The sequence below is a fragment of the Oncorhynchus mykiss genome, chromosome 24, assembly GCF_057628025.1.
Source record: "Oncorhynchus mykiss isolate SJ-2025 chromosome 24, ASM5762802v1, whole genome shotgun sequence".
Classification (NCBI taxonomy): domain Eukaryota; kingdom Metazoa; phylum Chordata; class Actinopteri; order Salmoniformes; family Salmonidae; genus Oncorhynchus; species Oncorhynchus mykiss.
The window spans coordinates 19432515-19458634 of record NC_143045.1 but is presented as its reverse complement, the minus strand read 5'-3'; the positions used below and the strand labels follow the sequence as shown (position 1 = coordinate 19458634).

At 44.4% G+C, this 26120-nt stretch overlaps 2 protein-coding genes and 1 long non-coding RNA gene across 4 annotated transcripts; 2 read left to right on the top strand and 1 right to left on the bottom strand.

Moving 5' to 3' along the window:
* Nucleotides 1–607: 607 nt before the first annotated feature.
* Nucleotides 608–18813, top strand: wdr81 (WD repeat domain 81). Of its 2 annotated transcripts, none has more exons than XM_021582600.3 (12): nucleotides 608–945; nucleotides 4040–4552; nucleotides 4763–8331; nucleotides 11012–11119; nucleotides 11417–11619; nucleotides 11864–12045; nucleotides 13399–13564; nucleotides 13742–13907; nucleotides 14054–14908; nucleotides 15099–15244; nucleotides 15548–15730; nucleotides 16754–18813. In XM_021582600.3, exons 2-12 carry the CDS (start codon nucleotides 4200–4202, stop codon nucleotides 17078–17080), a joined length of 6258 nt encoding a protein of 2085 aa, XP_021438275.3. In that variant the 5' UTR covers nucleotides 608–945; nucleotides 4040–4199; the 3' UTR covers nucleotides 17081–18813. The 2 variants fall into 2 exon arrangements, with proteins under 2 accessions (XP_021438275.3, XP_021438276.3); XM_021582601.3 differs by having other exon boundaries at nucleotides 833–1036.
* LOC149972394 (uncharacterized) lies at nucleotides 4785–10553 on the bottom strand. The gene is made up of 4 exons (XR_016491367.1): nucleotides 10295–10553; nucleotides 8915–8975; nucleotides 8633–8765; nucleotides 4785–4917 (listed from the first exon to the last, which is right to left on the bottom strand). It is a non-coding gene; the product is annotated as an uncharacterized LOC149972394 (long non-coding RNA).
* Nucleotides 18814–19238: 425 nt separating the features above from the next.
* LOC110503941 (alpha-2-antiplasmin) lies at nucleotides 19239–24866 on the top strand. Its single transcript, XM_021582606.3, has 9 exons — nucleotides 19239–19526; nucleotides 20388–20461; nucleotides 20556–20630; nucleotides 20723–21029; nucleotides 21451–21594; nucleotides 22947–23135; nucleotides 23259–23401; nucleotides 23680–23884; nucleotides 24106–24866. Exons 2-9 carry the CDS (start codon nucleotides 20399–20401, stop codon nucleotides 24477–24479), a joined length of 1500 nt encoding a protein of 499 aa, XP_021438281.2. The 5' UTR covers nucleotides 19239–19526; nucleotides 20388–20398; the 3' UTR covers nucleotides 24480–24866.
* The last annotated feature ends 1254 nt before the right edge of the window (nucleotides 24867–26120 follow it).

Genomic DNA, 26120 nt, shown 5'->3' with positions numbered 1-26120 from the left:
TTGTTATAAAAACAATTGTTATAAAAACTTGAAATCGGCCCTAATTAATCAGCCATGCCGATAAATCAGTCAACCTCTAATAAAAGTTATCCTGTCCAAGCTTTTGTGCTAAATACATTATGTTGTTACAGGTGTCAAGCTTATGGGCATGTGGCAGCAGTGTGTAGGAGGGATGTTCCTAGGTGTGAGAAGTGTACGGAAGGGCATGAGACAAAGACATTTGTAGCATTGTGGAAATTAGTGGTATGTGTTAATTTTAGGGGTGCCGATGGTGCTGGGGTTCAGAAATGTCCAGTGTGAAAGAGGCAAGTTAAGGTTTCCAGGGTTAGAGTAGTGTAGAAGTTGTCATATGCTGAGGCAGTGAAGAAAGTAGAGGAAGATGGGGGAGGGATCCTGAAAGGAGTGATGTGAGTAGTAGATCTGTACCAGTACAGCGGGATAAACCAACAAGTGGTATATGTTTCAGTATTATTGGATTTTTTTGCATTCATAGCAATGGCTATTAACTGTACTGTAGGGATGAAACAGTAAGTCACAGAAAATGTAGGTTGTGGTGGCAGCTGCAGAGTTATTTGGGTGTGCGAGACTTGATGTCAGAAGAGCTACAGGGTGTGTTAAGTGGTGGTGTCCCATCCTTTCAGGCTATTTAAATAGTGGAGTATGTTTTTTTTGTGAGTGTAGTGTTAGATGGTAGGGTATTTATTCATTTTCAAGGAAAGTATAGGGGAGTTATACTCCAGTGTAGTAGGTGGTGGTAATGCAACGTTTTATTGGATGCCAACTGCCGTTAAACCGTATCGAAGAAGAAGAAGAAGAAGAAGAAGAAGGAATCACATGAGCGCGCACGGAATAGGGAAGGGGGTCATGTGAGTTATCGGATTCAAAACATCCTCGGCTGGCTACTTCTTTCCTGTTACCCAATTAACCGAAGTTGCTTCTGAAAGAGTGAGTACACTTGTGCATCCACTCAAATAGAACATACGAATTTATTTCGGACTCAGTATGGAACCAGACGTTGTATAAGTTACTCTCACAGGTACGTGAGGAGCTCATACAAGCTAAGTTAGCTAGCAAAATAAATAGGGAGCTAAGTTAGGTAGACAGCTTGCAGCTAGCTAACGTTAGCTAATGAAATTGCTCGCAATCTTTTATGTCTTGTATTTTAAGTTAGCTAGCGAGTGTCTCGCTGAATGCATTTCAGTTTTTGTGTATGCATTATTATAAAGTTTCGTAGGACTCGGAGACTGAAATGGAGTAGTTTTAGTTAGTTAGCTCACTAGCTAGTTACAACACTGACATTGCTAGTACTATACCAAAGATGGTGGATACATGAAGGTAGTTCATTAAGGGCATTTACCATGGAAAAAAAATATGTATCACATAGACACTAAAGCAATGGCACCTGAGTCTTGTCTACTTAGCTATTTTGTTGACTTTCGTTGAACCAGAAAAAAACATCGAGTGGTGTCTCGCTTCCTCTTCTGTCTGTGGTACCAGTCACGTTCAGTAATGTCTATGCAAGACTGGTTACTACTACATGCAGCGCCAACTGCCGTTGAGGGTGCTAGCGCTGTCTCTGGCCCACACTCCAGTACATTAGTTGGCGGTAACGTAATGCACCAACGTTGAATGCCAACCGCCGAAAACCCCCACCAAAGAAGGATTTTTAACTTTAAAATAACTGCTGGAAAGCAGTGCTCGGCAGGCGGGGCAAACAACACTGGCAGTGTCCTAGCTCAAGGTTTCTCTAAACTCGTTTCGGGGGCCCCCTCTAGGTGCACGTTTTGGGTTTTGCCCTAATACTAGACAGCTGATTGAAACAATCCAAGCTTGATGATGAGTTAGTTATTTAAATCTGTTGTGTAGTGCTTGGGCAAAAACCGAAAGGTGCGCCCAGGGAGGGGCTCCAGGACCTAGTTTGGGAGACCCTGTCCTAGCTAGCTAGCAGTCTCAATGGGAGACCCTGTCCTAGCTAGCTAGCAGTGTCAATGGGAGACCCTGTCCTAGCTAGCTAGCAGGCTCAATTAGAGGTCGACCGATTATGATTTTTCAACGCCGATACCGATTATTGGAGGACCAAAAGGGCAGATACAGATTCATCGGCCGATTTTTATTATTTATTTGTAATCATGACAATTACAACAATACTGAATTAACACTTTTAACTTAATATAATACACCAATCGCCTCAAATATTGAAACATGTTCAATTTGGTTCAAATAATGCAAAAACTAAGTGTTGGAGAAGAAAGTAGAAGTGCAATATGTGCCATGTAGGAAAGCTAACGTTTAAGTTCCTTGCTCAGAACATGAGAACATATGAAAGCTGGTGGTTCCTTTTAACATGAGTCTTCAATATTCCCAGGTAAGAAGTTTTAGGTTGTAGTTATTATAGGACTATTTCTCTCAAATTTGTATTTCATATATCGTTGACTATTGGATGTTATAGGCACTTTAATATTGCCAGTGTAACAGTATAGCTTCCATCCTTCTCCTTGCCGCTACCTGGGCTCGAACCAGGAACGCATCGACAACAGCCACCCTCAAAGCAGCGTTACCCATGCAGAGCAAGGGGAACAACTACTCCAAGTCTCAGAGCGAGTGATGTTTGAAACCCTATTAGCGCGCACCCCGCCAACTAGCTAGCCATTTCCCATCGGTTACACCAGCCTAATCTCGGGAGTTGATAGGCTTGAATTCATAAACAGCTCAATGTTTGAAACCCTATTAGCGCGCACCCCGCCAACTAGCTAGCCATTTCCCATCGGTTACACCAGCCTAATCTCGGGAGTTGATAGGCTTGAATTCATAAACGGCTCAATGTTTGAAGCATTGCGAAGAGCTGCTGGCAAAACTCACAAAAGTGCCGATTGAATGAATGCTTACGAGCCTGCTGGTGCTTACCATCGCTCAGACTGCTCTATCAAATCATAGACTTAATTATAACACACAGAAATACGAGCCTTTCGTCATTAATATGGTCGAATCCGGAAACTATCATTTCCAAAACAAAACGTTTATTCTTTCAGTGAAATATGGAACCGTTCTGTATTTCATCTAACGGGTGGCATCCATCAGTCTAAATATTCCTGTTACATTGCACAAACTTCAATGTTATGTCATAATTACGTAAAATTCTGGCAAATTAGTTCGCAATGAGCCAGGCAGCCCAAACTGTTGCATATACCCTGACTCTGCGTGCAATGAACGCAAGAGAAGTGACACAATTTCACCTGGTTAATATTGCCTGCTAACCTTTCTTTTAGCTAAATAGGCAGGTTTAAAAATATATACTTCTGTGTATTGATTTTAAGAAAGGCATTGAGGTTTATGATTAGGTACACATTGGAACAATGACAGTCCTTTGTTGCAAATGCGCACCGCATCGATTATATGCAACGCAAGACACGCTAGATAAACTAGTAATATCATCAACCATGTGTATAACTAGTGGTTATGATTGTTTATTTTTTATAAGTTTAATGCTAGCTAGCAACTTACCTTGGCTTACTGCATTCGCGTAACAGGCAGGCTCCTCGTGAGGCAGGTGGTTAGAGCGTTGGATAAGTTAACCGTAAGGTTGAGCTTAGCCTAACGAGTGAAGTTGACAACCTCATAGCTCAAATCAAATTTTATTTGTCACATGCTTTGTAAACAACTGGTGTAGACTAACATTGAAATGCTTACTGTCCCTTTCCAACAATGCAGAGAGAAAGATAACACAAGGAATAAATACACAATGAGTAACGCTAACTTTATACAGTACCAGTACAGAGTCGATGTGCAGGGGTACGAGGTCATTGAGGTAGATATGTACATATGGGTAGGAGCCAAGTGACTAGGCAACAGGATAGATAATAAGCAGTAGCAGCTTAGCTATCATTCATGTCAGCAGCACCACCCCTGGACAAGCTCACTTGTTAGTTTTACTGTATAATGAAGTGTTTTTTTCTATGCAGATTTATTTTTATTTAAACCATTAAAACCAGGTCCATCTTACCAAAATTCTGTTTATATTCTGTTTCAAATGTCTTCACAGGAAACCTTGTCAGTCACAACCCTGCTCCTACAGGTCAGCACTTACGCCTTCCATGGAAGGGTGAGAGAGAGGCATCCTCTGTGCTGATAGTGAGGAGGGAGTGGGACGACAGCAGGACAGTGTGACTCTCCTGTCTGTCAGGTCTGAAGAGTAGGTCACCATGGAGTGGCTAGTGTCGGCTGTAGAGAAGGACCTAGGGGTGGACCGTCGGCAGCTAGGTCCAGGGCCCCGGCCTCAAGAGCTGGTGGCCCTGGTCCCCACCCGCTGGGTGATGGGCCTAAGGGAGAGGAGGGTCACCCGTTGTGCCCGTTCAGAGAGCGCTAGTGAAGCAGAGATTCGCACTTACCTCCAGTGCTCCCTTGTGAAGCTGCCTCCTGGCTGGACCCGAGTGTGCATCCAGGGCCTAAGGAAGATCAAGCTGAGCTACAGGCTGACAAGGGACCCAGGCTGCCAACTAGTCTCCCAGGATTCTTTCATGAAGACCATGCAGGGTGTATCACAACGTAATTTCAGGTATTAATCCAATTTTAATGGCATAAATACTTTAATTGTGAAATAATGTAATACAGTATTTTAAGAATTTCAATATAAGTTCAAATGTTAAACTCATAATAAATTCATTGTAAAATGTGGCCCTCAAAATGTAATACATTTATGGATATGTCTAATAAAACATGATTGAGAGTCTCTACCGTACTCATATCTGTTTTGGTCCTTTCACAGAAATCTGTGGTGCGATGCACATCACAGCCACGTGCAGCCCTATTCAGGGGCTACAGAGCAGATGCATGTAGCAGCCATAGATGCGGTGCGCCAAGCGCTGCAGAAGCTCTTCTGCTCAACATTTGTCTCCATCCCTTTGTCGCCATCCCTCTCCCCTGCCAGAGATAAGGACAAAGACAACCCATTATCCCCAAGCAGCTCCTCCTCTAAGCACCCCTCAGACCAACTGTGTCCTAACGTCCTCCCTGCTGAGTGCCTACTAGAGTCAGCAGAGATGCTCTACGTGGTTCTCCCATACACCCAGTACTCACTCCACGACATCGTCACCTACAGCCCAGCCAAGCTGGCCAACAGCCATGCCAAAGTGCTGTTCATCCTCTACCAATTACTGATCGCGTTGCGGGCCTGTCAGGCATCAGGGCTGTCCTGTGGAGAGCTCTCCCTGCAGGACATAGCGGTGGACGAACAGCTCTGCAGCCGCCTCAAGGTCACCCTGGCCCATTATGAAGTGCTGGGGGACGACAGAGAGGCTGAATGCTATGTTACTGAGGGACAAGTGCCAAGAAGCATCAAGGCGAGGGACCAGGGCCAAGGTGTGTACAGTGACCGTGATAAGAGGCTGTGCAGAGATTGTTTTGATGAGCTCAAGTCCTTGGTCCTGGACTGGGTCCATGGTAGAGTCAGCAACTTCCGCTACCTGATGGAGCTGAACCGGTTAGCTGGACGGAGGGAGGGAGACCCTAACTACCACCCGGTCCTGCCCTGGGTGGTGGACTTCACTGTGCCATATGGGAGGTTCCGTGACCTCAGGCGGTCCAAGTTCAGGCTGAATAAAGGAGACAAACAGCTGGACTTTACCTATGAGATGACCAAAGAAGCCCTTGCAGCAGCGGTGGCTAATGGAGGTGGGGCAGTCAGTATTATAGGAGACCTGGGTCTGGGTGGATCTGTAGGTGCCGGTGGTTCAGGGCAGTCTGAACACCTACACGTGCCCCATCACATCTCAGACGTGTTGTCAGACATCACCTACTATGTCTACAGGGCCCGGCAGACACCCAAGTCAGTGCTGTGCAGCCACGTCAGGTCTCAGTGGGAACCGAACGAATACCCAGCCAGTATGGAACGCATCCAGAGCTGGACCCCGGATGAGTGTATCCCAGAGTTCTACACAGATCCCTCCATATTCCGCTCCATCCACCCTGACATGCCAGATCTGGAAGTTCCCACGTGGTGTAACTCCTGTGAGGAGTTCATTGAGGTTCACAGATGCCTCTTGGAGAGCCGAGAGGTGTCTCAGCAGCTGCACTACTGGATAGACCTGACGTTCGGCTACAAGCTGTCCGGTAAAGAAGCCGTCAAGGCCAAGAATGTGTGCCTGCACCTGGTGGACAACCACACCCATCTGACCAGCTACGGGGTGGTCCAGCTGTTTGACCAGCCCCACCCGCCCCGCCTTGCACCTTACCAGTACTCGCCACCTGAACCCCCTCTCCTGGGCCCCGCAACTCTCAACGTGCCACCTCTACAGATCCCACCGCTAGATGCCATGGTGGACGGAATGGTCCCAGAGGCCATGGGGTGTGAGTCCAGTGGCTGGACCATGGTGGACCGAGATGAAGAGCTAGAACAAGGTATGGAGGCTCTGGACTCACTCAGTGGAGGGATCTCTACTGGCACCTCCACTACCTCCTCAGTTCCTCTACCTCTCATCAGCACTGCAAGGTCTGGGGGGAAGACTGGAGGAGAGCACCCAGCCATGGTGGTGTCCCAGTCTCCCAGCTCTTTCCCTGGGGAGGGGACAGCAGGTAATGCCACCAGTGCCCTGGGCTCTGGCATACGCAGTGCCATGCTACAGAGAGGGGGCATCATAAACAAGAAGCATGGAGAGGGGAGTTTGAGTGGTGCCACCAACACAGAGGACTTGAAGATCACCCTGCCTGAGGGCTTCAGCCCCCTTCAACCTCTGGAAGAGCTGGAGAAACTCGACAACTTCCTGGTGAAGAGCCTGCATGCACAAGTCTGGCACCAGTCTGACTCCAGGAAGGAGAGGACAGGAGCTCCACAATGTCTCCCCTCGCTAGCAGAACTCTACCAGAGGGACATGCAGGCTCTTGGCGTCCTCATAGCAGAGATCTTCTACTCGTCTAAACTGCGGGGTGTGAAACCAGGCACTCCCCTGAGTGAGCGCTTCCAGGCTGTGATAAAGCTATGTTCGGCCAGCCTGCGTGACGTGCCCCTGCCACTGCATCATGCTCTGGAGACACTGCTACATCTACGCCAGCACTCCTCCAAAGCCAAAGTAGAGAAACCATGTGGTCCTCGACCTCTTCTTTTTAAATACGACCCCATTTATGAGGGTCTCCCGCCCCCAAACCCCTGTCAGTTACTGAGCCCCATCCTCTCCCCATTGCCTTTCCCCACATATTTCCCTGCCCTCCACCATTTCATCTACTCCTACCATTCCAAGATGGAGACCACCTGCAGCCTTCAAGGTCGCGATGTGGTCTTCCACCTATGGCAGCAGCTGGAGACACTGTTACAGGGAGTCATCACAGCTGAGGGGTTGGAGATCCTCCTGCCCTTTGTGCTGGCGCTCATGCTAGAGGAGTCTACTGCTGTGTATGCTGCCTGGTACCTGTTTGAGCCCATCTCTAGGGTACTCGGGCCTCGAAACGCAGCCAAGTATCTCCTGAAGCCCTTGGTCAGTGTGTATGAGAACCCGCGGTGTCTCAGAGGTCGCTTCTACCTCTACACAGACTGCTTTGTTCTGCAGTTGATCGTCAGACTGGGTCTGCAGGCCTTCCTGTCCAGCCTCCTGCCACACGTGCTCCAGATCATATCTGGCTTCGAGAGCTGCAGCTCGGGCTCTGAGCCCCAATGGGAGGCCAGCAAAGGCCTGAGGGGAGGGGCATGTGACCTAGGAGAGGAGGAGGAGGACTACCAGGAAGGCAGGCCGTCCTCAGGCTCTGTGAGTGGGAAGGTGGGAGGGGGAAGTGGAGGGGCTGGGGGTGTAGGAGTGGGGGGAGACCCAGGGCTGGTGGACTACTCCTCAGGTATCAGCCTCAATGACCAGGTGTTCCTCTCAGAGGGGGAGGACTTCCAGAATGGCTTCTATGTCAACAATGGAGCAGGGGGAGCCACTGGGGGGAAACTGCAGAGCCAGAACTCAGCAGCAGGAGGCAATGAGCAGGACCAGGAGTCTTTGAGCGTGGGGAGACTGAGCGACAAGAGCAGCACTAGCGAGGTCTCTATCGGAGACGCCGACTCCACTCGGGACCGAGCCAGTCTGAAGTCAGCTGACAGCAGCCAGGACCTGAAGCAGGCCAGTGAGGGAGAGGAGGGAGGGGAGCTGGAGGAGGAGACTGAGGAGGGGAAGGAGAGAGGGACAGGGGAGGGCAGTGGTCCCAGCCTAGAACTGACTCTATCTGGCTGCACAGAGGAGACAGTGGCCACCCTGGAGGGAGAGTTTGTCAATGGCATGGAGCTGGAGGACGCACAGAAAGACATGGTGGAGGATGAGCATGACTCTTCAGAGGATTCGGAGGAGAAAGAGCACAAGATCCTTCTAGGTGAGATTCTACTGACATACCATAACCACACTGTGTGGTGTCTCTTAGACACTGGAGCTGCCTGCCAGGGATGTTGGACTTATTGTCTTGCTGGCCACTGTGGACCACAGGATGTTGGTGGCACCTTAATTGGGGAGGATGGACTTGTGGTAATGGCTTGAGTGGAATGGTATCAAACACATGGTTTCCATGTATTTGATTCCATTTGCTCCTTTCCAGCCATTATTATGAGCTAACCTCCCCTCAGCAGCCTCCACTGCTGTGAACATGTAGGTTGGTGTGTAAGCACTGAAGACACTACCTGTGGTTTGGTTGTAGCCCTTGCCAATGTTTGATGACGGTTTTGTAGACCAATGTGGTTTCACTGTTGCAGGGTCCGACATGCATTGCTCCCGAGTTAGACAAAGAGTTATAGAATGCCACCTTGGGTCTGCCTGCTCAGCGGACACAGGAGAGAACACATGAACAATTTTAACTATTGTTCAATTCATCCTGTTTGTTCAATAAATCATGTTGAATGGGATTTATTGAACAATAGTTAACTGTTTGCGTAAAATTGGTGTTAAATTCACATCTGTTTTACCTGCATTCTGTCTTCAGAGCCCATACCTGGCTCTCACTGGTTGTCATTCTGGCATCCAAGGCTAAAATGACAAAGAAAAAAGGCATTCAACATTGAGAAGCAATTAGGCCTATTTGCTCCAAAGTGCACTTAAAAGACATTCCACTGTCGCAGTCTGAAATATACCCTACCCTTCAATGTTTGTAGCAAATATCTGATGTATGAATGCCTAGACTGTTACTACAGATCTTTTTACTCTACCATCACCCAAAAGTAGTCTTGCCAAAGTGTCACCCCAAAAGTAGTCTTGCTATAGTGTCACCCCAAAAGTAGTCTTGCTATAGTGTCACCCCAAAAGTAGTCTTGCTATAGTGTCACCCCAAAAGTAGTCTTGCTAAATTATCACCCCAAAAGTAGTCTTGCTATAGTTTCACCCCAAAAGTAGTCTTGCCATAGTGTCACCTCAAAAGTTTAATTTAAAAATAATCTTAAATAGACCTAATGTTCCATTGTTCACATTTTCAACTTCTAACGAGAGTTCCAGTAAAATAATCTTTGCCGTTTGTGTGGGGGGAAAAAAGGTTTTCGGGCTGACAGTAAACAGTCATATGATATCAACCCAATCTGTGGGTGAAAATGCTCTTTGGCCATGAAGTTTCACTTCCTTATGTTTATAAAATACATGTTGCCTAGAAAAATAGGATTCTTCATGTTCTGGATCGTTCAGTGCGGTGTTGCTCTAACACATCATTAACATATCAGTTGAGACAGCTGTTGAGGATTTTGCATTTTGTGGTCATCTTCAAAGTTGTTTTCTGCGGGTCGCAAAAAGATACGTTCTGAATCTGAATAAACACAATCTACACAATCTGAATAAAATATAAAAGGCTTTGAAATTATAACGCTTGTTATACACTCTGTTGACATTTCAGAGATACGCTTGTTTTTGTGAAATCTTCTAAAAAGAACAGGAATTTCAAATGAACATAAATCATAAACTAAAATATGAAAATACTACATGTAATGCCTAAAAATAAATATCAATCTTACCTCTTTTTTTTAAATGTATTTTTATGCCCTGCTGATTGGAGAAGAAAGATGAGTTCAACGGGAAAGTGAGTCTGTCCGGTAGCCACTAGCCGAAATTCTTGCACAGAATCCAACCTAGCTGATGCGACGCAATTTTCCTGAATTAATTAATTATTTTTGGGATTGATTTAGTCACGAATTCTGGCCATCCTACTATAGATTATCTTAACATCTGCAACTGTTTTATGTTGATGTTGATGCTCTCTCACGTCACTCCTTGACTACAGTAGATGTATCATACACTGCTGATGATAAGCACCTTTGGTTTGCAGTAGTGCTCCCTTCAGTGTACGTCCTATGGTGACAGATTACCTGTGTTCTCTCTTCAGCTCCTCCACCTGTTTCTCACTGTCCCTCAATTTGGCCTCCATGTTTCTCAGCTCCACTGTCTGTTCCACCACCATGTTTCTCAGCTCCGTCCAGATGTCAGGGCTGGTACTTTCACTCCCTTTGACCCTCCCTCCACGATCCCCCTGAGCCCATCCCCCCAGACAGACAGACAGACCAGCAACACCAACAGAGTTACAGCAGCACCCTTCATTCTTAAACAATGCCTTGTCGTGACATCTCTACAGTAGTTTACTGGGTGAAATGCTTTATACACATTCAGAAAAGACCAAGTTGAATGCTCCAGTGCTGGACTTTGCCCTGGACAAATGTAGCCTGAATTCCAGACGCATTGTTTTGCTAACAATATGCTCCTTCTATTCTTTTAAGCCAAACAATGTTTGGAGTGGAATGTTTTCACAAACACTTAAACCCAGGCTATGAAAAATGAGTGCTGAACTGAACTTTACCCCACATGAACAGGCATGGCAGCAGAGTTCAAGTTTTAGTTGCTCAGTGTGTTTTGATATCTCATCCCCAACTGGGAATGGGCTTTGGCAGAGGCGATGGGGATTTTGTTAGGAGAGATTGGAAATCTTTTTCCTCCAGAACTCAAATCGATTTGCAAGAGTTGGTTCTGGGTGCTGAGAATATCAATTGTCAATATTGTGTTGACTGTATATAACTGATTTCTCTCTACAGATACGGTCTGCAAGACAGTTAGATGGCTGTCTGCAAAGCTTGGACCAACAGTGACGTCTCGATATGTGGCCAGGAATCTGCTCCGGCTGCTCACCACCTGCTACATTGGTGAGTAACTGATCAATAGTCGGCACTGAAACTACAGGATTTTAAAATACTGAGGAGTTTGCTGTAACGGGTCATACATACTATATTACAGAAAACACCAAGTCACAGCACTCTCTATTGTCCTGGTTGAGTTATGACACAATCAGCCAGTTCACACTTCAAAATAAATGTGATTGTGTATACTACAGAGATCCTTATCAATTAAGATTGTCATTCTGTAGTGCCTACTGATGGAAATGTTTTTTTTTTTTTCCATCAAGTGTATGCGCTCTCTCTCGTTTCCCTCTAACCAATCAGGCCCGGAGAAGCACCAGTTTGTGGCTCCGGTGGTGTCGGAGGAGAGCAGCCTGGAGAGTGTTGGGATGGGCAGTGTGTATGAGAAGAAGCCTGTGGTTGGAGACCAGACAGCAGGACCAGTTCTGGACTGTCTCATCTACATCGCACACCTCTATGGAGAGCCTGTACTCACCTACCAGTACCTGCCCTACATTGGATACCTGGTAATACTGTCTTTTATTTCATTGCCCTCACTATGGGTGCATCCTAAATGGCTCCCTATTTCCTATTTGGCTGACTATTTTTGACCAGTGGCTGGTGCCATTTGAGACGCAATCTATATATACTTAGTTTTTTATGGTAATGGACTTCAGTATTTCCTGAGATCTCTACAGTCTCACTACTCTTGAGGTCATTCCTCTATTTTGGCTCACAGTTGTAACCCTGTATGGCATGTTTTCCCCCCAGGTGTCTCCCCCTGTGTCCTGTCGTCTGAACACCCGTAAGGAGGCAGGTCTGCTGGGTGCCGTGGTTCTGACCCAGAAGATCATTGTGTTTCTGTCGGACTCCACCCTCATGGACATGCTGATGAAGATCAACCAGGATGTTCTGCTGCCCCTGCTGGACCTGCTCACCTCACCCAGGATGGGGTGGGTAAACCGCACGCACACTAACAACTCAACACGATCTTATAGTTTCCCTTGGGAATTCAACGTGTTCTGGATGAACGTCTCTATTTTTTATGCATTATTTCCACATGGTCACATGGTTAAGTTTAGGTATTCATTCTGAGTGGTTATGACTGGTTTGGGGAAGGCTTAAAACCAAATAATTAAAACGCGCTATTACCATCATGTATCACGTATTCTCACGGCTTGCTAGAGCATTGTGAACTGCACTGCTCTAAGCAGTGTGCTCTGGCTTGGAGCACAATGAGTTCGCTGCTGGTGCCTGGTGATCGTTTTTTGGAAGGCAGATATAAACATTCTAGGGATCGAGGTCTTTCTAGTGGTCTTGCTAAACAACTAACCCTATGGAACGGCTCACCTAGCCCAGGATGGTTAACCTCATGCACCTTAATGCACCTCACAACACTCTAAAGGCACTTTTTACTGTAGTTTCCATTTATATACCAGAAGTTTAATGTACACTTAACAAAAATATAAATGCAAAGATTTTACTGAGTTACAGTTCATATAATGAAATCATTCAATTTAAATGAATTAATTAGTCCCTAATCAATGGATTTTACATGACTGGGAATACAGAGACCTTAAAAGAAAGGTAGGGCTGTGGATAAAAAAAAAAAGTCAGTATCTAGTGTAACCACCATTTGCCTCATGCAGTGCAACACATCACCTTCACATAGCTTTGATCAGGCTGCTGATAGTGGCCTGTGGAATGTTGTCCCACTCCTCTTCAATGGCTGTGCGACGTTGCTGGATATTGGCAGGAACTGGAACACACTGTCGTACATGTCAATCCAGAGCATCCCAAACATGCTCAATGGGTAACATGTCTGAGTATGCAAGCCATGGTATAACTCTAACATTTTAGAGGCCGTTGGAGGTGGCTTATAGTAGAGAAATTAACATTTGATTATCTGGCAAAAGCTCTATTGGACATTCCTACAATCAGCATGCCAATTGCACGCTCCCTCAACTTAGAGACATCTGTGGCATTGTTGTGTGATAACTTCTTGATATGCCACATCAGGTAGATGGATTATCTTGACAAAAGAGATTCTCACTAACAGGGATGTAAACAAAAAAACATTTTAGAGAAATAAGCTTATTGTGAGTGGAAAATTCTGTCATCTTTTATTTCAGCTCATGAAACATGGGACCAACACTTCATATGTTGTTTATATTTTTTGTTCAGTGTTACATTGGACCTTGGAGATGGAAAATTATTTCCCCACATAAATTCTCATAGTGTTACATTGAGTTGAAATAGACAATATGAAACAGTTTATTGAATCTGCCACTCTGTTCTGTCCTCAGGTTCCCCAGTGGAGTGCAGACACGTTCGGCTGTGTGTCTGAAGACCCTCAGCCTAATGGCACTCATCTGTCTGCGCATCGGCAGGGAGATGGTGCAGCAACACATGGTAGAAACCCTGAAACGCTTCTTCACAGTCTTCTCCCTGCTGCAGTGCCTACAGGGACAGGTAAACACTTCCCTTACTGGAAAACAGGCAAAAATGTTTAAGTGAAGTTAGGCTGGTTAAAAGCCAGAAAATGCAAATGTATTAGTTTTGATATGTGAGCTCGATCTTTTAGCATATGTTAAATGGTGAGACTTTTATTTCATTCCATAGTTCTGTCCTCTCCTCTGTGTGGTGTAGATGGAGAGCGCCCCCCGCAGGGAGGTGGGAGAATACATCTTGTTGGATGTGCGTACGCCGGACGGGTCAGAGGTGACGTGTGAGCTGGGGGTTCTGGAGGAACTGCAGGCTGTGTTTAACCCTGAGATGGCATACGCCTCCTACATCCCCTTCTACTGCCTCATAGGTGACACACACACACATACACAGACAGGTAGACACACACACAAACCAGTTTATAAATGCATACAATCCATCTTAAAATGTGAATTCTACATGTTCCTTATATGTCCTGAATGGTACTCAAAGCATTGTGTCCTTTGGCCCTTCAAGGCGATGTAGCGATCCGTAAGCTGGTTTCCAACCACGAGCTGGTCTGGAGTTTGGCCCAGTCCTACCACTCCAGGGTGAGCCCTGGCAGTCCTAATGCCAACCCCCCAGCAGGGTCCAAGGACAGGTTAGAAATGCCCCCCACCACCTGCTCCATTGGCCCCTCCCCAGGTCTGGGACGCCATGTGGGCCGCAGCCCCTTCCCTGCCCCCTACAGCTCCTCCACACCCCTGGGCTCAGACACCCTCCCAGAGTCAGGCACCTTCGGCAGCCATCTGGTGGGCAACCGCATCCAGGTGGCCCGTGACTCTGAGCCAGGGTGTGGGAGCCCCAACCTGGGCTCGTTAGACAACTGGGGCCACCCCCGGCCTAGTCATACTCAGCCTGTCATCACATCTGCCTCCACTTTCACCACTCCATCCCTGGGCCCCTCCTTCTCCTCTTACTCCTGGATGGTGGGTCCTACCCCCGAGGACAGCGCTCTGAAGCAAGAGCTCCCTCGCAGTGGCCGTTCCCTGCAGGGCAACTGGCTGGCCTACTGGCAGTATGAGATTGGTCTCAATCAGCAGGATCCCCACTTCCACTTCCACCAGATCCGCCTGCAGAGCTTCCTGGGCCATTCGGGCGCTGCTAAGTGTTTGGCACCACTGGCTGGAGAGGACTACTTTCTGTCTGGCAGCAAGGACAAGACGGTGAAGCTGTGGCCCCTCTATAACCACGGCGACGGGACACGGGAGGTGGAGCCAAGGTTGACCTACACGGATCATAAGAAGTCTGTGTTCTATGTTGGCCAACTGGAGGCGCTCCAGGAGGTGGTCAGCTGTGACGGCACCGTGCACCTCTGGGACCAGTTCACAGGTCAGTGGGGAGGAGACCTGTTGAGTTGAATCTCTGATTCTGTTCTGTTGGAGTACACAATGTTTTCCATTTAACAGAGTGATTTTTATTTTAATACCACTACATATTTAATAAGAAATTAGGTAAATAAAATGTGAAAGCTTTTGAACATACAGTATTGGGAAATAAAGCCCTCTCTGTGTGTGTCCAGGTAAACAGATCCGCTCCTATGAGGCCCTGGATGGAAAGAACCCCATCACAGCAGTGACCACCATGCCTGCTCCTCACTGTAGTGTGGTGTTTGGCAGTGCAGACTCTGTCCTCCGCTTCATCGACCCACGCAAACCTGGCCTGCAGGTACCTACCAAACCCAGCTGGAGAATAGCTACCCTGCCCACTTCTTCCCTGTTTAGTCTCCATCCTTTTTATATTAATCTCCTGGTCTGGTCAAAGTAGTGCACGATCTAGGGGATAGAGTGCCATTTGGGATAGATGATTTTCTTTCTATCCCATGTTATTGATCAGTGTTGCCTATTGCTGCTTCTCTGCCTATTCTTGGCCTGCCAAAGACGATGCTCTTCCCATAAATATAGAAGACTCTTATTTATACACTTATTCTTATATTGTCTATGGCTTTCCCTGTGTGCTCCCTTTGGACAGCATGAGTTCCGGCTGGCGTACAACAACGTGAGTGCCGGTCTGATCCGCTACCTGGCCGTAAGCCCTGGAGGGCGCACCGTGGCTGCAGGCTTCTCCTCTGGTTTCATCGTGCTGCTAGACGCTCGCACAGGCCTGGTGCTGAGAGGCTGGCCCGCTCACGAGGGAGACATCCTGCAGATTAAAGTGGGTGTAGGTGTGTGTGTGTTCAGTCTGTGTGTATTGGTAATTTCACAGTGACTATGGCTAGAGCAATGGTTCCAAATAAATACACATTCATGTTCCCGTTGAATAGTGATTATTTTTTACTGCGGTTAGCTATTGGATTTCACCAGCGGCATAAACAAAGAATATTGAGAGATATAAAGTGGACCTTGTCTCCTACCACTGACTGCTCCCACTCTCACAGTCAGTTATTTGGCCTGTGGGGCTTTGGTACGTAATGGGCCTTTTCCCATCAACATGTTTCTGCTGCTAGACATGCTGGTTGTGTCCCAAATGGCACTATTCTCTCCCTTTGGGCCCTGGTCAACAGTAGTGCACTACACAGGGAATAGGATGCCATTTCAGACGCAGGCACTATCTCTGGCCAGTCAGTCCTTCACATGCTCCTCGGGGAGTATGTAGGGCTATGAAATGTTCAGTGGTCAGTCAGCTGATATAAACAAGAGGCAGAGTTGCAGCTTACTCTTTTATTCTGCTGTTGCATATTGGCGGGGGTGGTGAAATTTTAACATGAGTCAAGTGACAGTTGTACCCAGAGGGTTTGTTCAGAAGCAGTCAACAAAGCACTAGAGCTGAGCAAACTTGATTTAGCCCTGATTGGTGGGGTCAAGGATTCTCTGGCTTTAGAGGCTCAAGTTCAGGTAAATATGGACAGGAGTTACTCATTAAAAATTCTATACTGAGTCTCACTGCTCCATCCAGATCTGACCCATACTCCTCATTGCTGTAATATTTATGTATTACTCTCAGTACTCCCATATTTGAGGTGCGCCTTTGGCGGGGAAACTCTTCAATCTAACACACCTCAATAGCGCTGATGATAGAAATGTCCTGGCAAAGAATATTAGGACACAAGTGCTCTTTGTCTTCTAGTTATGTAAGTGTGGGTGTGAGCGTGGCTTGGTGTTTGTGTAAACACACACGATGCCCTGTTGCTGTTGTCTCTGGCTGTGGTATCTGACTATGGACCTGTGTATTTTGCAGGCTGCTGGGGGAAATCTGATCATCAGTTCGTCCACTGACCACACTCTGACCGTGTGGAAGGATCTGGAGCACAAGCCCCTCCACCAGTACAAGTGTCCCTCTGACCCGGTCCATGCCTTCGACCTGTACGGGGCAGAGATCGTTGCAGGAACCTTGGCCAACAAGATAGGGGTGTACTCCATGATGAACATCTCTGCCAGCCCGGCCAGCAGCACCAAGCTTAGCTCAGAGAACTTCCGTGGGACCCTCACCAGCCTGGCTGTGCTGCCCACCAAGAGGCTCCTGCTGCTGGGTTCAGAGAACGGGGCCATCAGGCTGCTAGCTTAGGGCTAACACACAACGCACTGGCTCAGCTAGCTATAGATTCTGCTGTTGACGTTTGCTGAAGGTGTCCTATTCCTAAAGCCTTTTGCCTGTATCCTGATCTCTCTCAGCTCCTCTCTGTGTGGGATCGAGGCTAGACCCCCACTGATGCAAGTGGTGGGGTCCTCAAAACATCCTTTTACAAGGGTGAGGGAGAGAGGAGCACCAAGACAGTAGTTATGAGCCTCTAACTGAGAGCACTTTGCTTGTCTTCTCTGCTGTAGTCAACGACCAAAATAAAGAGTGTTATAAAAGTGTTATGTCACTGTCGAGGATAGATCTACCGTACGGGGCAACGAAACACTTGATTATGACCATCTATAGATCTTATATTATGAAGAAGATTTTTATCTGTGACTAGGTCAATATTCTGTTCAAAAGAATGGATCTGAGGAACTGCTCAGGAAGGTGGAGCCTAAAATGACTCTGATGTAGTGTTTGCCCTTTCCAAATAGATGCATACCTACCAACCAAAAAGACTGACATTTCACACACCCAAACATACCATCATTCTCTCCCTGACATTAGATCGCACCAGATGCACTGAATAACTATGCAGTATTCGTAGATAAAATAAATAAAAATGTATGTATGTTTGCCATGTCTTTCTAAAGCAGTAATGCTTTCTCTCACCTTTTTATTTCATTTAGAAAAAAATGTAAACCTACACAAGACCTTTTCATTTGACAGTGTGCATCTTCTCCAGCTTAAGGCTTGACGAACGGGACGGCGGTCACAATGTGATTCTTCAACCTGTTATTGCTGTGTGCCAAGGTCACATGGTCAAATCCTACTGCACAATAAGGAGCTCCATTATCAAGCTATTCTCATAGATCACATTTTAAGATTATTATTTTACAATGAATCAGTGGTTTAATATTAGTGTTATTTCTTTTGAAAAAACCTAAACCATGTTTGCCGAAAGATTAAACTGTTGATAGATTATTTCTATCTGTTTGTGTGATATAGGCCTAATTAAAGAATGTTGACTTGATGTAATGTATCATGATGAAACCAACTCAGACATTAAGCAAGCAATGTGTTTGGACTCTTGTCCATAACATAGACTAATGAGCATAGCCAAGACACAATTTACTTTTATAATGTAATAAGTATGCCTTGTATGTAATCACAAATTGGCAGTGTAAGAAAAGAATGGCAAGAAAAAGCCATTCAAAAAAAAAAAATGAATTTGTGGTCGAAACTAACTCCTGATGTATTTTCAGTACTTCAGTGCGGAGGCATTTGTTATCTGACCGAATTTTGTATGTACCTTGTTATCCTGTTGCCAATGTTTTCACTCTTGTTCTTGGTCAACCTTCAAGACAGTCTACTCTGCTCACAAGGGTGTCTATGCTCTTCTTCACTTTTATGACGTGCATTACCATCCTTGACCTCAACACAGTCCTATGGTTGATTTTAGGAGAGAAAGGTCAACCTTGACTCATCCATTTGTTTAACAGGCCACAAGTGTCACCATGTTCCCACGAGGCTCGCTCACTCAGATTTTTTTTATTTTATGTTTCCTGTGACTTTTCTATTCTAATAATAAAACATGTACTTTGTTTTCAAAAGGAATCAAGTACCACCTTGACGTTCAGAAAAAGGTCATACTAATGTCCATTACAACATTTTGATGAGAAGTACACAAAGTTCTTATTTTATTTAACAGGTTTAATAAAATATTACCTACACGATGTGCTTGTTTCAGGTTAAATCAAGAATGTCTGTTCAATGTCAGTCTTCTCCAAATCTTACTCTCTCATTCTTCTCTCTGTTTCAAGTGACTCCGAGTGAGCAATATTCTTGGTTTTTATTGGACAAAGTCCCCTCTTGATTTTTGTAGAAAAATGCCTGTCAGCTCAGCTGCAGTCATGTGATCTGATAACACCTACTGTTTATGTTGAGTGGTAAAAATATTTGTCTTATGCAGTGTAGCAACATTCAGATTTGTTCAGGTTTGGAGTTGCTCCATACCCAGATGGCTACTTCTTGTACGTACAATTGTAAGTTGGGAATCAGCGATTCCATCCACATTACTTTTTATCTGCTTTTATTTATTGTCCCACACAAACACTGTTACAACTCACTAATGTAATCAAGCCATATGACGTGTTGCTTCACACCTAGTCCTAGTGTTTCAGTCTGCAGATTTGCCAGTATGCTTTGATTCTCAAAGTGTCCGGCTCTGTCAGGCTCACTGTTTGACCCCTGAATCGGTCTCAATATTTACATTTACAAACAAGTAGTGACATATATGAAGCACAGATCAATGAAAGTTGAAGTTTAACAGCCTGCTGAGCAACTGGCAGTATTTTGCAAATGAGAACTCTGCCATTGCACGTTTAGTGTGTATGTCGCTCTCTCTTTTTAGACAGGATAGCAGGTCTCCCATCTTCATTTTGTCAAGGTAAGATCAAACATTTGGGAATTTATGTTATGGCTTATGATTTAACTGACTTACACTTTCATTTATTCAAGTCATAATGTTTCAGCGAAACCTTTGCCTCAGTGTAATAGTAGTAGGCCTAATAGTAAGAGATAGTTATAGTAATAGAGTAACACTTGAGGTTGCCCCTTGATTGTGTGTTCATCTAAACCAAATATCACCTCATTTTACATTCAATTGCCAACAGTTAACATTTTGTTTTCCTGTTTTTGGTCTGTTATGAAGAAATAGCAAGTAGTTCATGTACTTGGTCATAAAGTATTAAAGTAATTCCCCTCGATGTGTACTTGTGGCAAGGCTTGCCATTATGTAGATACGCAGCTAGATGGTGTTCTCAACTAACCAGATTTACCAGCTGCTGGTCTTGCTAACCAGCTTTACCAGAACAAGAGAGCCCAAAATGTTACTGTTTGTACTGAGTCACCATCTTTCAGGTGGTCTCTTTAAATTAAGAATCCAGGTGCCATATAGAGAGGGAGAGATGGGATTATGTACTTCTAAATTAAATGTGCATCACAAATTATTATTATTTTTAAATGTTTAACTACAGGTGTGAATGTTTTGTATGATATACCTCAGTAAATACATGTTTTCTTCAAGGGAATAGTCTGTTTTCTAATGTTTTCTATTTTAAAAGGAGATACACTGCTGTACCATACTAAAGAAGTTGATACAACAGTTTTTTGTTTGTCATTGCGAAAGACTATTATCTATCCTAAATGTCAGGTTGCTGTCGTCCTTCAACTGTGATTCATTCCATTGACAGGAATTGAATAGGCCAGCCTTATTGGGTAATAGCTTGTTACCCTCTTGTTGTTTCAGGCTGGCTGTTCATGGACATGGACCTTCGTCTACTATCACTCCTGTTGTTCTGTGTCTGCAGACAAGGACTAACTGTAAAGCACTGAAACTAATCATCAACATCAATCGTGACTGCTTTTTCTGAAAGATGTGCATTATTCTCATATCACTGTTTTTCCCTACAAGCAGAATGGAGAAGTGTCAAATGATGCTCCAATCCCTCTGGTCCCTCTCATCCCATTGATGCCCAGCCACCCTAAAGAGGTCTGTTGCCAAAGCAGAATACACAGCTCGCATACCCTCCATGTGCCTTTTCACTCTACATTCTCTTAACCCAACACAATCCACTCTTCCAGGAATCAGGGACTTCAGCCCCTAGTACACAGGAGCCTCCAAACACAAGTCCCACCTCATATACGTGCACCCCACCTCCCCTCGTGACGACCAGTGCCCCAGGTGGGAGCTCGTCTGAGGAGGATAATCAGCAGCAGGATGGGGGTTGTAGGGCCCAGGCCCGCAGGCCAAAATCCAGGCAGGCCTTAGCTGGTGCCATCCAGAGGCTGGGCATGAAGCTCTTGGGCCAGATGAAGACAGGACCTGAGCAGCCCAATGTCATCATATCCCCCCTCAGCATATCCCTGGCACTCTCCCAGCTGGCTCTGGGTATAACATGTTCTGTTTTTGGTGTTTTTGTAGGAGTGATTAAAACGTTTTAGAAATGTAGGTGTTGTGCATCTATGCTCTTTCAGTATCAACTGTACTTGGCATGGTTTACAGTACCAGCATCACAACCTCTTTTGCTCTGTCCCAAATGGTACTCTATTCCCTATATAGTATGCTACTTTAGACCAGAGGAAGTGTCAAATTTGACTCAACATAACCTGTTAGGTACTTGTTTGCTGTAAATGTTGAGAGCTCAAATCAAATTGGATTCGTCACGTGTACAGTTTAGAGCAGGAGTAAAAGGTGCAGCTAAATGCTTGTGTGCTAGCTCACTCAACGTTGCAGTCCAATAATCAATAACACAATCAATAAGCTGCAGCACATTGCATCATCATCATGTCTATCTATGTATGTTTCTCAGGAGCCATGAATGAGACCGAGGAGCTGTTGATGCACCATCTCCATGGTGACACTCTGCCCTGCTACCACATGTCTCTGCACAACTTCCTGGAACGCTTCCGCAAGAGTGACCTGCAAGTGGCTACACGCCTCTACCTGCAACCAGGTCAGTGTTCACTGCTTCAGGGTTGGGGTCAATTCCATTTCAATTTCAGTCAATTCAGCAAGTACACTGAAATTGCAATTCTCTTAAATGCTTTTCATAGAGGAACATTTGGAATTAGAATTTTGTTTATTTCTTAATAACTACAGTGAGCTGTATCCAGGATCTTAAACAAATCTACTTTGAAACAAAAGTATACACCTCACACATGATTAGGAGCTTAATAAAGAAGACGACACCTGTACCATGTCAGATATGGAGTTGAAATGTAATTTTGAGTTTGCGTCCCAATATTACACTTCATATACATCACAGAAGAGTGAAGTATAACAAAATCACATGGAAACACCGGATTTTCAACGTTTTCAACAAAATAATGTTTATTTATTTATTTTTTTATTTCACCTTTATTTAACCAGGTAGGCAAGTTGAGAACAAGTTCTCATTTACAACTGCGACCTGGCCAAGATAAAGCAAAGCAGTTCGACACATACAACGACACAGAGTTACACATGGAGTAAAACAAACATACAGTCAATAATACAGTATAAACAAGTCTATATACGATGTGAGCAAATGAGGTGAGATAAGGGAGGTAAAGGCAAAAAGGCCATGGTGGCAAAGTAAATACAATATAGCAAGTAAAACACTGGAATGGTAGATTTGCAATGGGAGAAAGTGCAAAGTAGAAATAAAAATAATGGGGGTGCAAAGTAGAAATAAAAATAATGGGGGTGCAAAGGAGCAAAATAAATTAATTAATTAAATACAGTAGGGAAAGAGGTAGTTGTTTGGGCTAAATTATAGGTGGGCTATGTACAGGTGCAGTAATCTGTGAGCTGCTCTGACAGTTGGTGCTTAAAGCTAGTGTTTCCAGTTTCAGAGATTTTTGTAGTTCGTTCCAGTCATTGGCAGCAGAGAACTGGAAGGAGAGGCGGCCAAAGAAAGAATTGGTTTTGGGGGTGACTAGAGAGATATACCTGCTGTGTGCATGTGCATTGATGATGAAATTATAAAAAATATGAGTAACATTCCACCCATGAGGCCACCAGAGTGCGATTTGGTCATTTGACTGCAGATAAGGGGTTGAAATGGAATTGACCCCAACCCTTCACTGGTTACTTGAGTAAGAGGGTTAGGAAGTTAATGGAACATAAAGGAAACGGACCTGGAAATGGAAGGAAGATAATGACAATAGACACATATTAGGCTTGAGTGTACAGAAGTTCAAACAAGTGACATTGAATGAAACAATACTCTAAATGGCCAGATTTAAATAAGAAAGTACTGATGTGTTACTGACTTTATGACTTCACGATAACATTACTGAAAGAGTCTTTTGATGTCTATTTCAGGGTTTGAGCCCAAACCAGAGTTTGTTCATCAGTCTCAGGATGTATATGACTCAGAGCCAGTGACCTTGGAAGGGCTGGCTGAGGTCAACGAGTGGGTAGAGAGGGCCACTAATGGAAAAGTGACCGACTTCCTGACCAGTCTGCCACCCAATCTGCTTCTCATGCTCATCAATGCTGTTCACTTCAAAGGTTTGTCATAGTATCTATATACTCAATTCACAATTATATTTAATGTCTGGCATTATCAGTCTGTCTTTCCTTAAATGCTTTTTTCTAATATGATCTCCATAATCACCCATTTGTCCTAAACAGGAGAATGGAAGGCTCGCTTCGACCCACGATTTACCTCCAAAGATGTCTTCTACGTTGACGACAAGCACATGGTCAATGTTGACATGATGATGGGGCCCAAATACCCCTTGAGTCTGCTCATTGATAATGATCTGGAGGCTCAGGTAAGACTCTCACTCCCTCTTGTCCCCTCCTGCTTGAGCATTTATGTTTTTCATACTTTCACCACCCATCACTCTCTACATGTAGTACATACCTGTATGCTATATTATATTTAAAATATGACTCCCAAATGGTATTTGCCTCCTTTTTTTGACATATTGTCTTCCTTTTGTCCTTTCTCTCCTGGAATTTCTCTAATCACCCTCCAATTTTCCTGAGTCACAAAATTGTTGCGCACTATATTACCTCACTTCATAATTGTCCTCGTCTTCCTGTGCAGGTGGCTCGCTTCCCCTTCAAGAATCAGATGAGCCTGCTGATAGTGATGCCCATGAATGGCCAGGTGAACGTGTCAGCCCTCACAGCAAAGCTCAACATCTCTGACCTGTACAACCGCCTGCCCAGAGAGAGACCCATGCAGGTCAAGCTGCCCAAATTTAAACTGGACTACAGCCAGGACCTGCAGGAGGCTCTGACCAACATTGGTAAGTAGTAGAGGATCCATAAGCAGATAAGATGAATATGTGAGGTAGGTATACTAGTGAAAACATTCATACTGTAGATAATAAGGCTTGAAGCACAAGGAAAGGTGAGATAAAGATTTTTAAAAACAATTGTCCATCTTATTCTTCAACAAAACTGTTGAAAACTTTAGAACTGCCACTCTTTCTCATATACTTAAGTGTGTGATTTGTTCTATTCTCAGGTATGGGGGAATTGTTTGCTAGTCCCAACCTGGCTGCCATAGCTGAGGGCCCTCTGCTGGTGTCCAGTGTGCAGCACAAGTCTAGTATGGAGATCACTGAGGAGGGAGCAGAGGCTGCTGCAGCTACCAGCCTGGTCATCTCACGGTCCAACCCCTCTTTTAGCCTCAACCAGCCATTCTTCTTTGCCCTCATGGACGATAAGACACAAGCACCAGTCTTCCTGGGCGTCATCACCAACCCTAACCCTGGAGCTCCTGCTATGCAGAGTAGTGGAGGGTCTGCCAACCTAGATAAAGTACACTACCCCATTGATGACAAGAATGGCAAGAATGACAAGCATTATAGTCACTCTTTTGGTGGGCCACCCAAGTAAGCCGAAACCTCATTCAATGAGGGGGGAGGTAATGGTCTTATCTATTGACCTTGAACTGTACTGCTGTCTGTCAGAGAGGAAGCAAATCCAGATGAGCAACTCAGATGTATGACAACAGCCCAAGTTATCCAAATGGTCAGCTGGATTGAAATGTAACCATTTTTCTAAATGTGAAACTTTTTTTTTTTTAAATACAAATACTTTTTTATTTTTTCTTTATTTTTATTTTAAATACACAACACACTGAGGTGCCCCACATTCTCTAATGAAGTTTACTGCTGATTAAAAATACTAGTATTTCTATCTGTTGTTTTGGATTAAATGTATCATGAAAATGCAATATTGTGTATTAGGCTACATGATAAGACATTAAACATGTCAAAATCCTATGTGAGTTTTGGACATTTTTGCCCTGATTCATACATTTTTCATAATTTATGAGTGATAAACATGTCCTATCAATGATTTAGGTCAACTCTGTAGTGATTTTGTACGTCTAAAGTAGAAGAAACCAACAAATGGATATGAACAAATGATAATTTCATGTCCAGCTTATTCTGTCCAAGCTTAGGTCAAGCACTCAGGCAGTGGTTGTAGACTAGAGACATACACAATAATCCTCACAAACATTACAAAGTGCTTATTCCCTTATATTTACTGTTAAATTCTGGTATTTTCAGAATTCAAATCATGCCACACAAATCCAGGTACGCAAACAAATTACCTAATGATCACTGAACTGCAGCTAATCAGAAAACCCACAAGGTGGCGATATAAGATCCTTTGAGATCAGCTCAGGGTTCGTCAGTGATCCTGGATCCTATGGGTCTTATATGGTGGGAAAAAATATGTATAATTTGTAACTAATAAAACACTGATTGGAATAAAGTATTGCACCGGACAGATACAATTACCTCATATACCTCATCATATGATCTCATATAGTTTGTCTATAGAGCCAGTTCGCTCTAAAACAGTAGGCTATCTTCTGCATGTTCTGTTGTGCCTCTTTCGCAATCTCAATGAGCTACTACTAAGATAAAGTTTAATCTTGAGAATGACATGTATGGTACACATATGTTTTAATGTTATAAGGGCAATGACTAAGCACAAAAAAATTGAATCTTGTCCAAATAGTTATGACATTTGCTGTAATAACATGTAAGAATTGGCAGAAGCAATTCTTGAAGCAGAAATGTGACTGGGCATGATAGTGGAAAGCCCATATACTGGGTCATAACCCACAGAGCTTTGGAGACCAAAGGGAACATTATCATTACTGCTGTCTGTGCAGACCCAGAGGACTATACAGGGAAATGTCACTGAACAGCATGACACTTCATGGCTCATCAGGCACAATTGCAAACACTATCAATTTTAGGGAGTAAAGAAAGTTAGGTTTATAATTTCTGTTAATTTTTGTGCTCATACTTAAAAAATATATATTTTAGGTGTCCTGCTAGTACAGGGTTTCATTTCTCTGTCAGAATTTGAGTTCAGTTCCATTTGAAAAAGCTATAATCGAAGGTACAATAAAATTAGATAATAAATATTGAGATTACTGGTCATAGTTTACATAATTGTTGTTGATTGTTTAGTCTCTCAGATTTTTTTTTTTTTTAATTGATATTTATTGAAAAC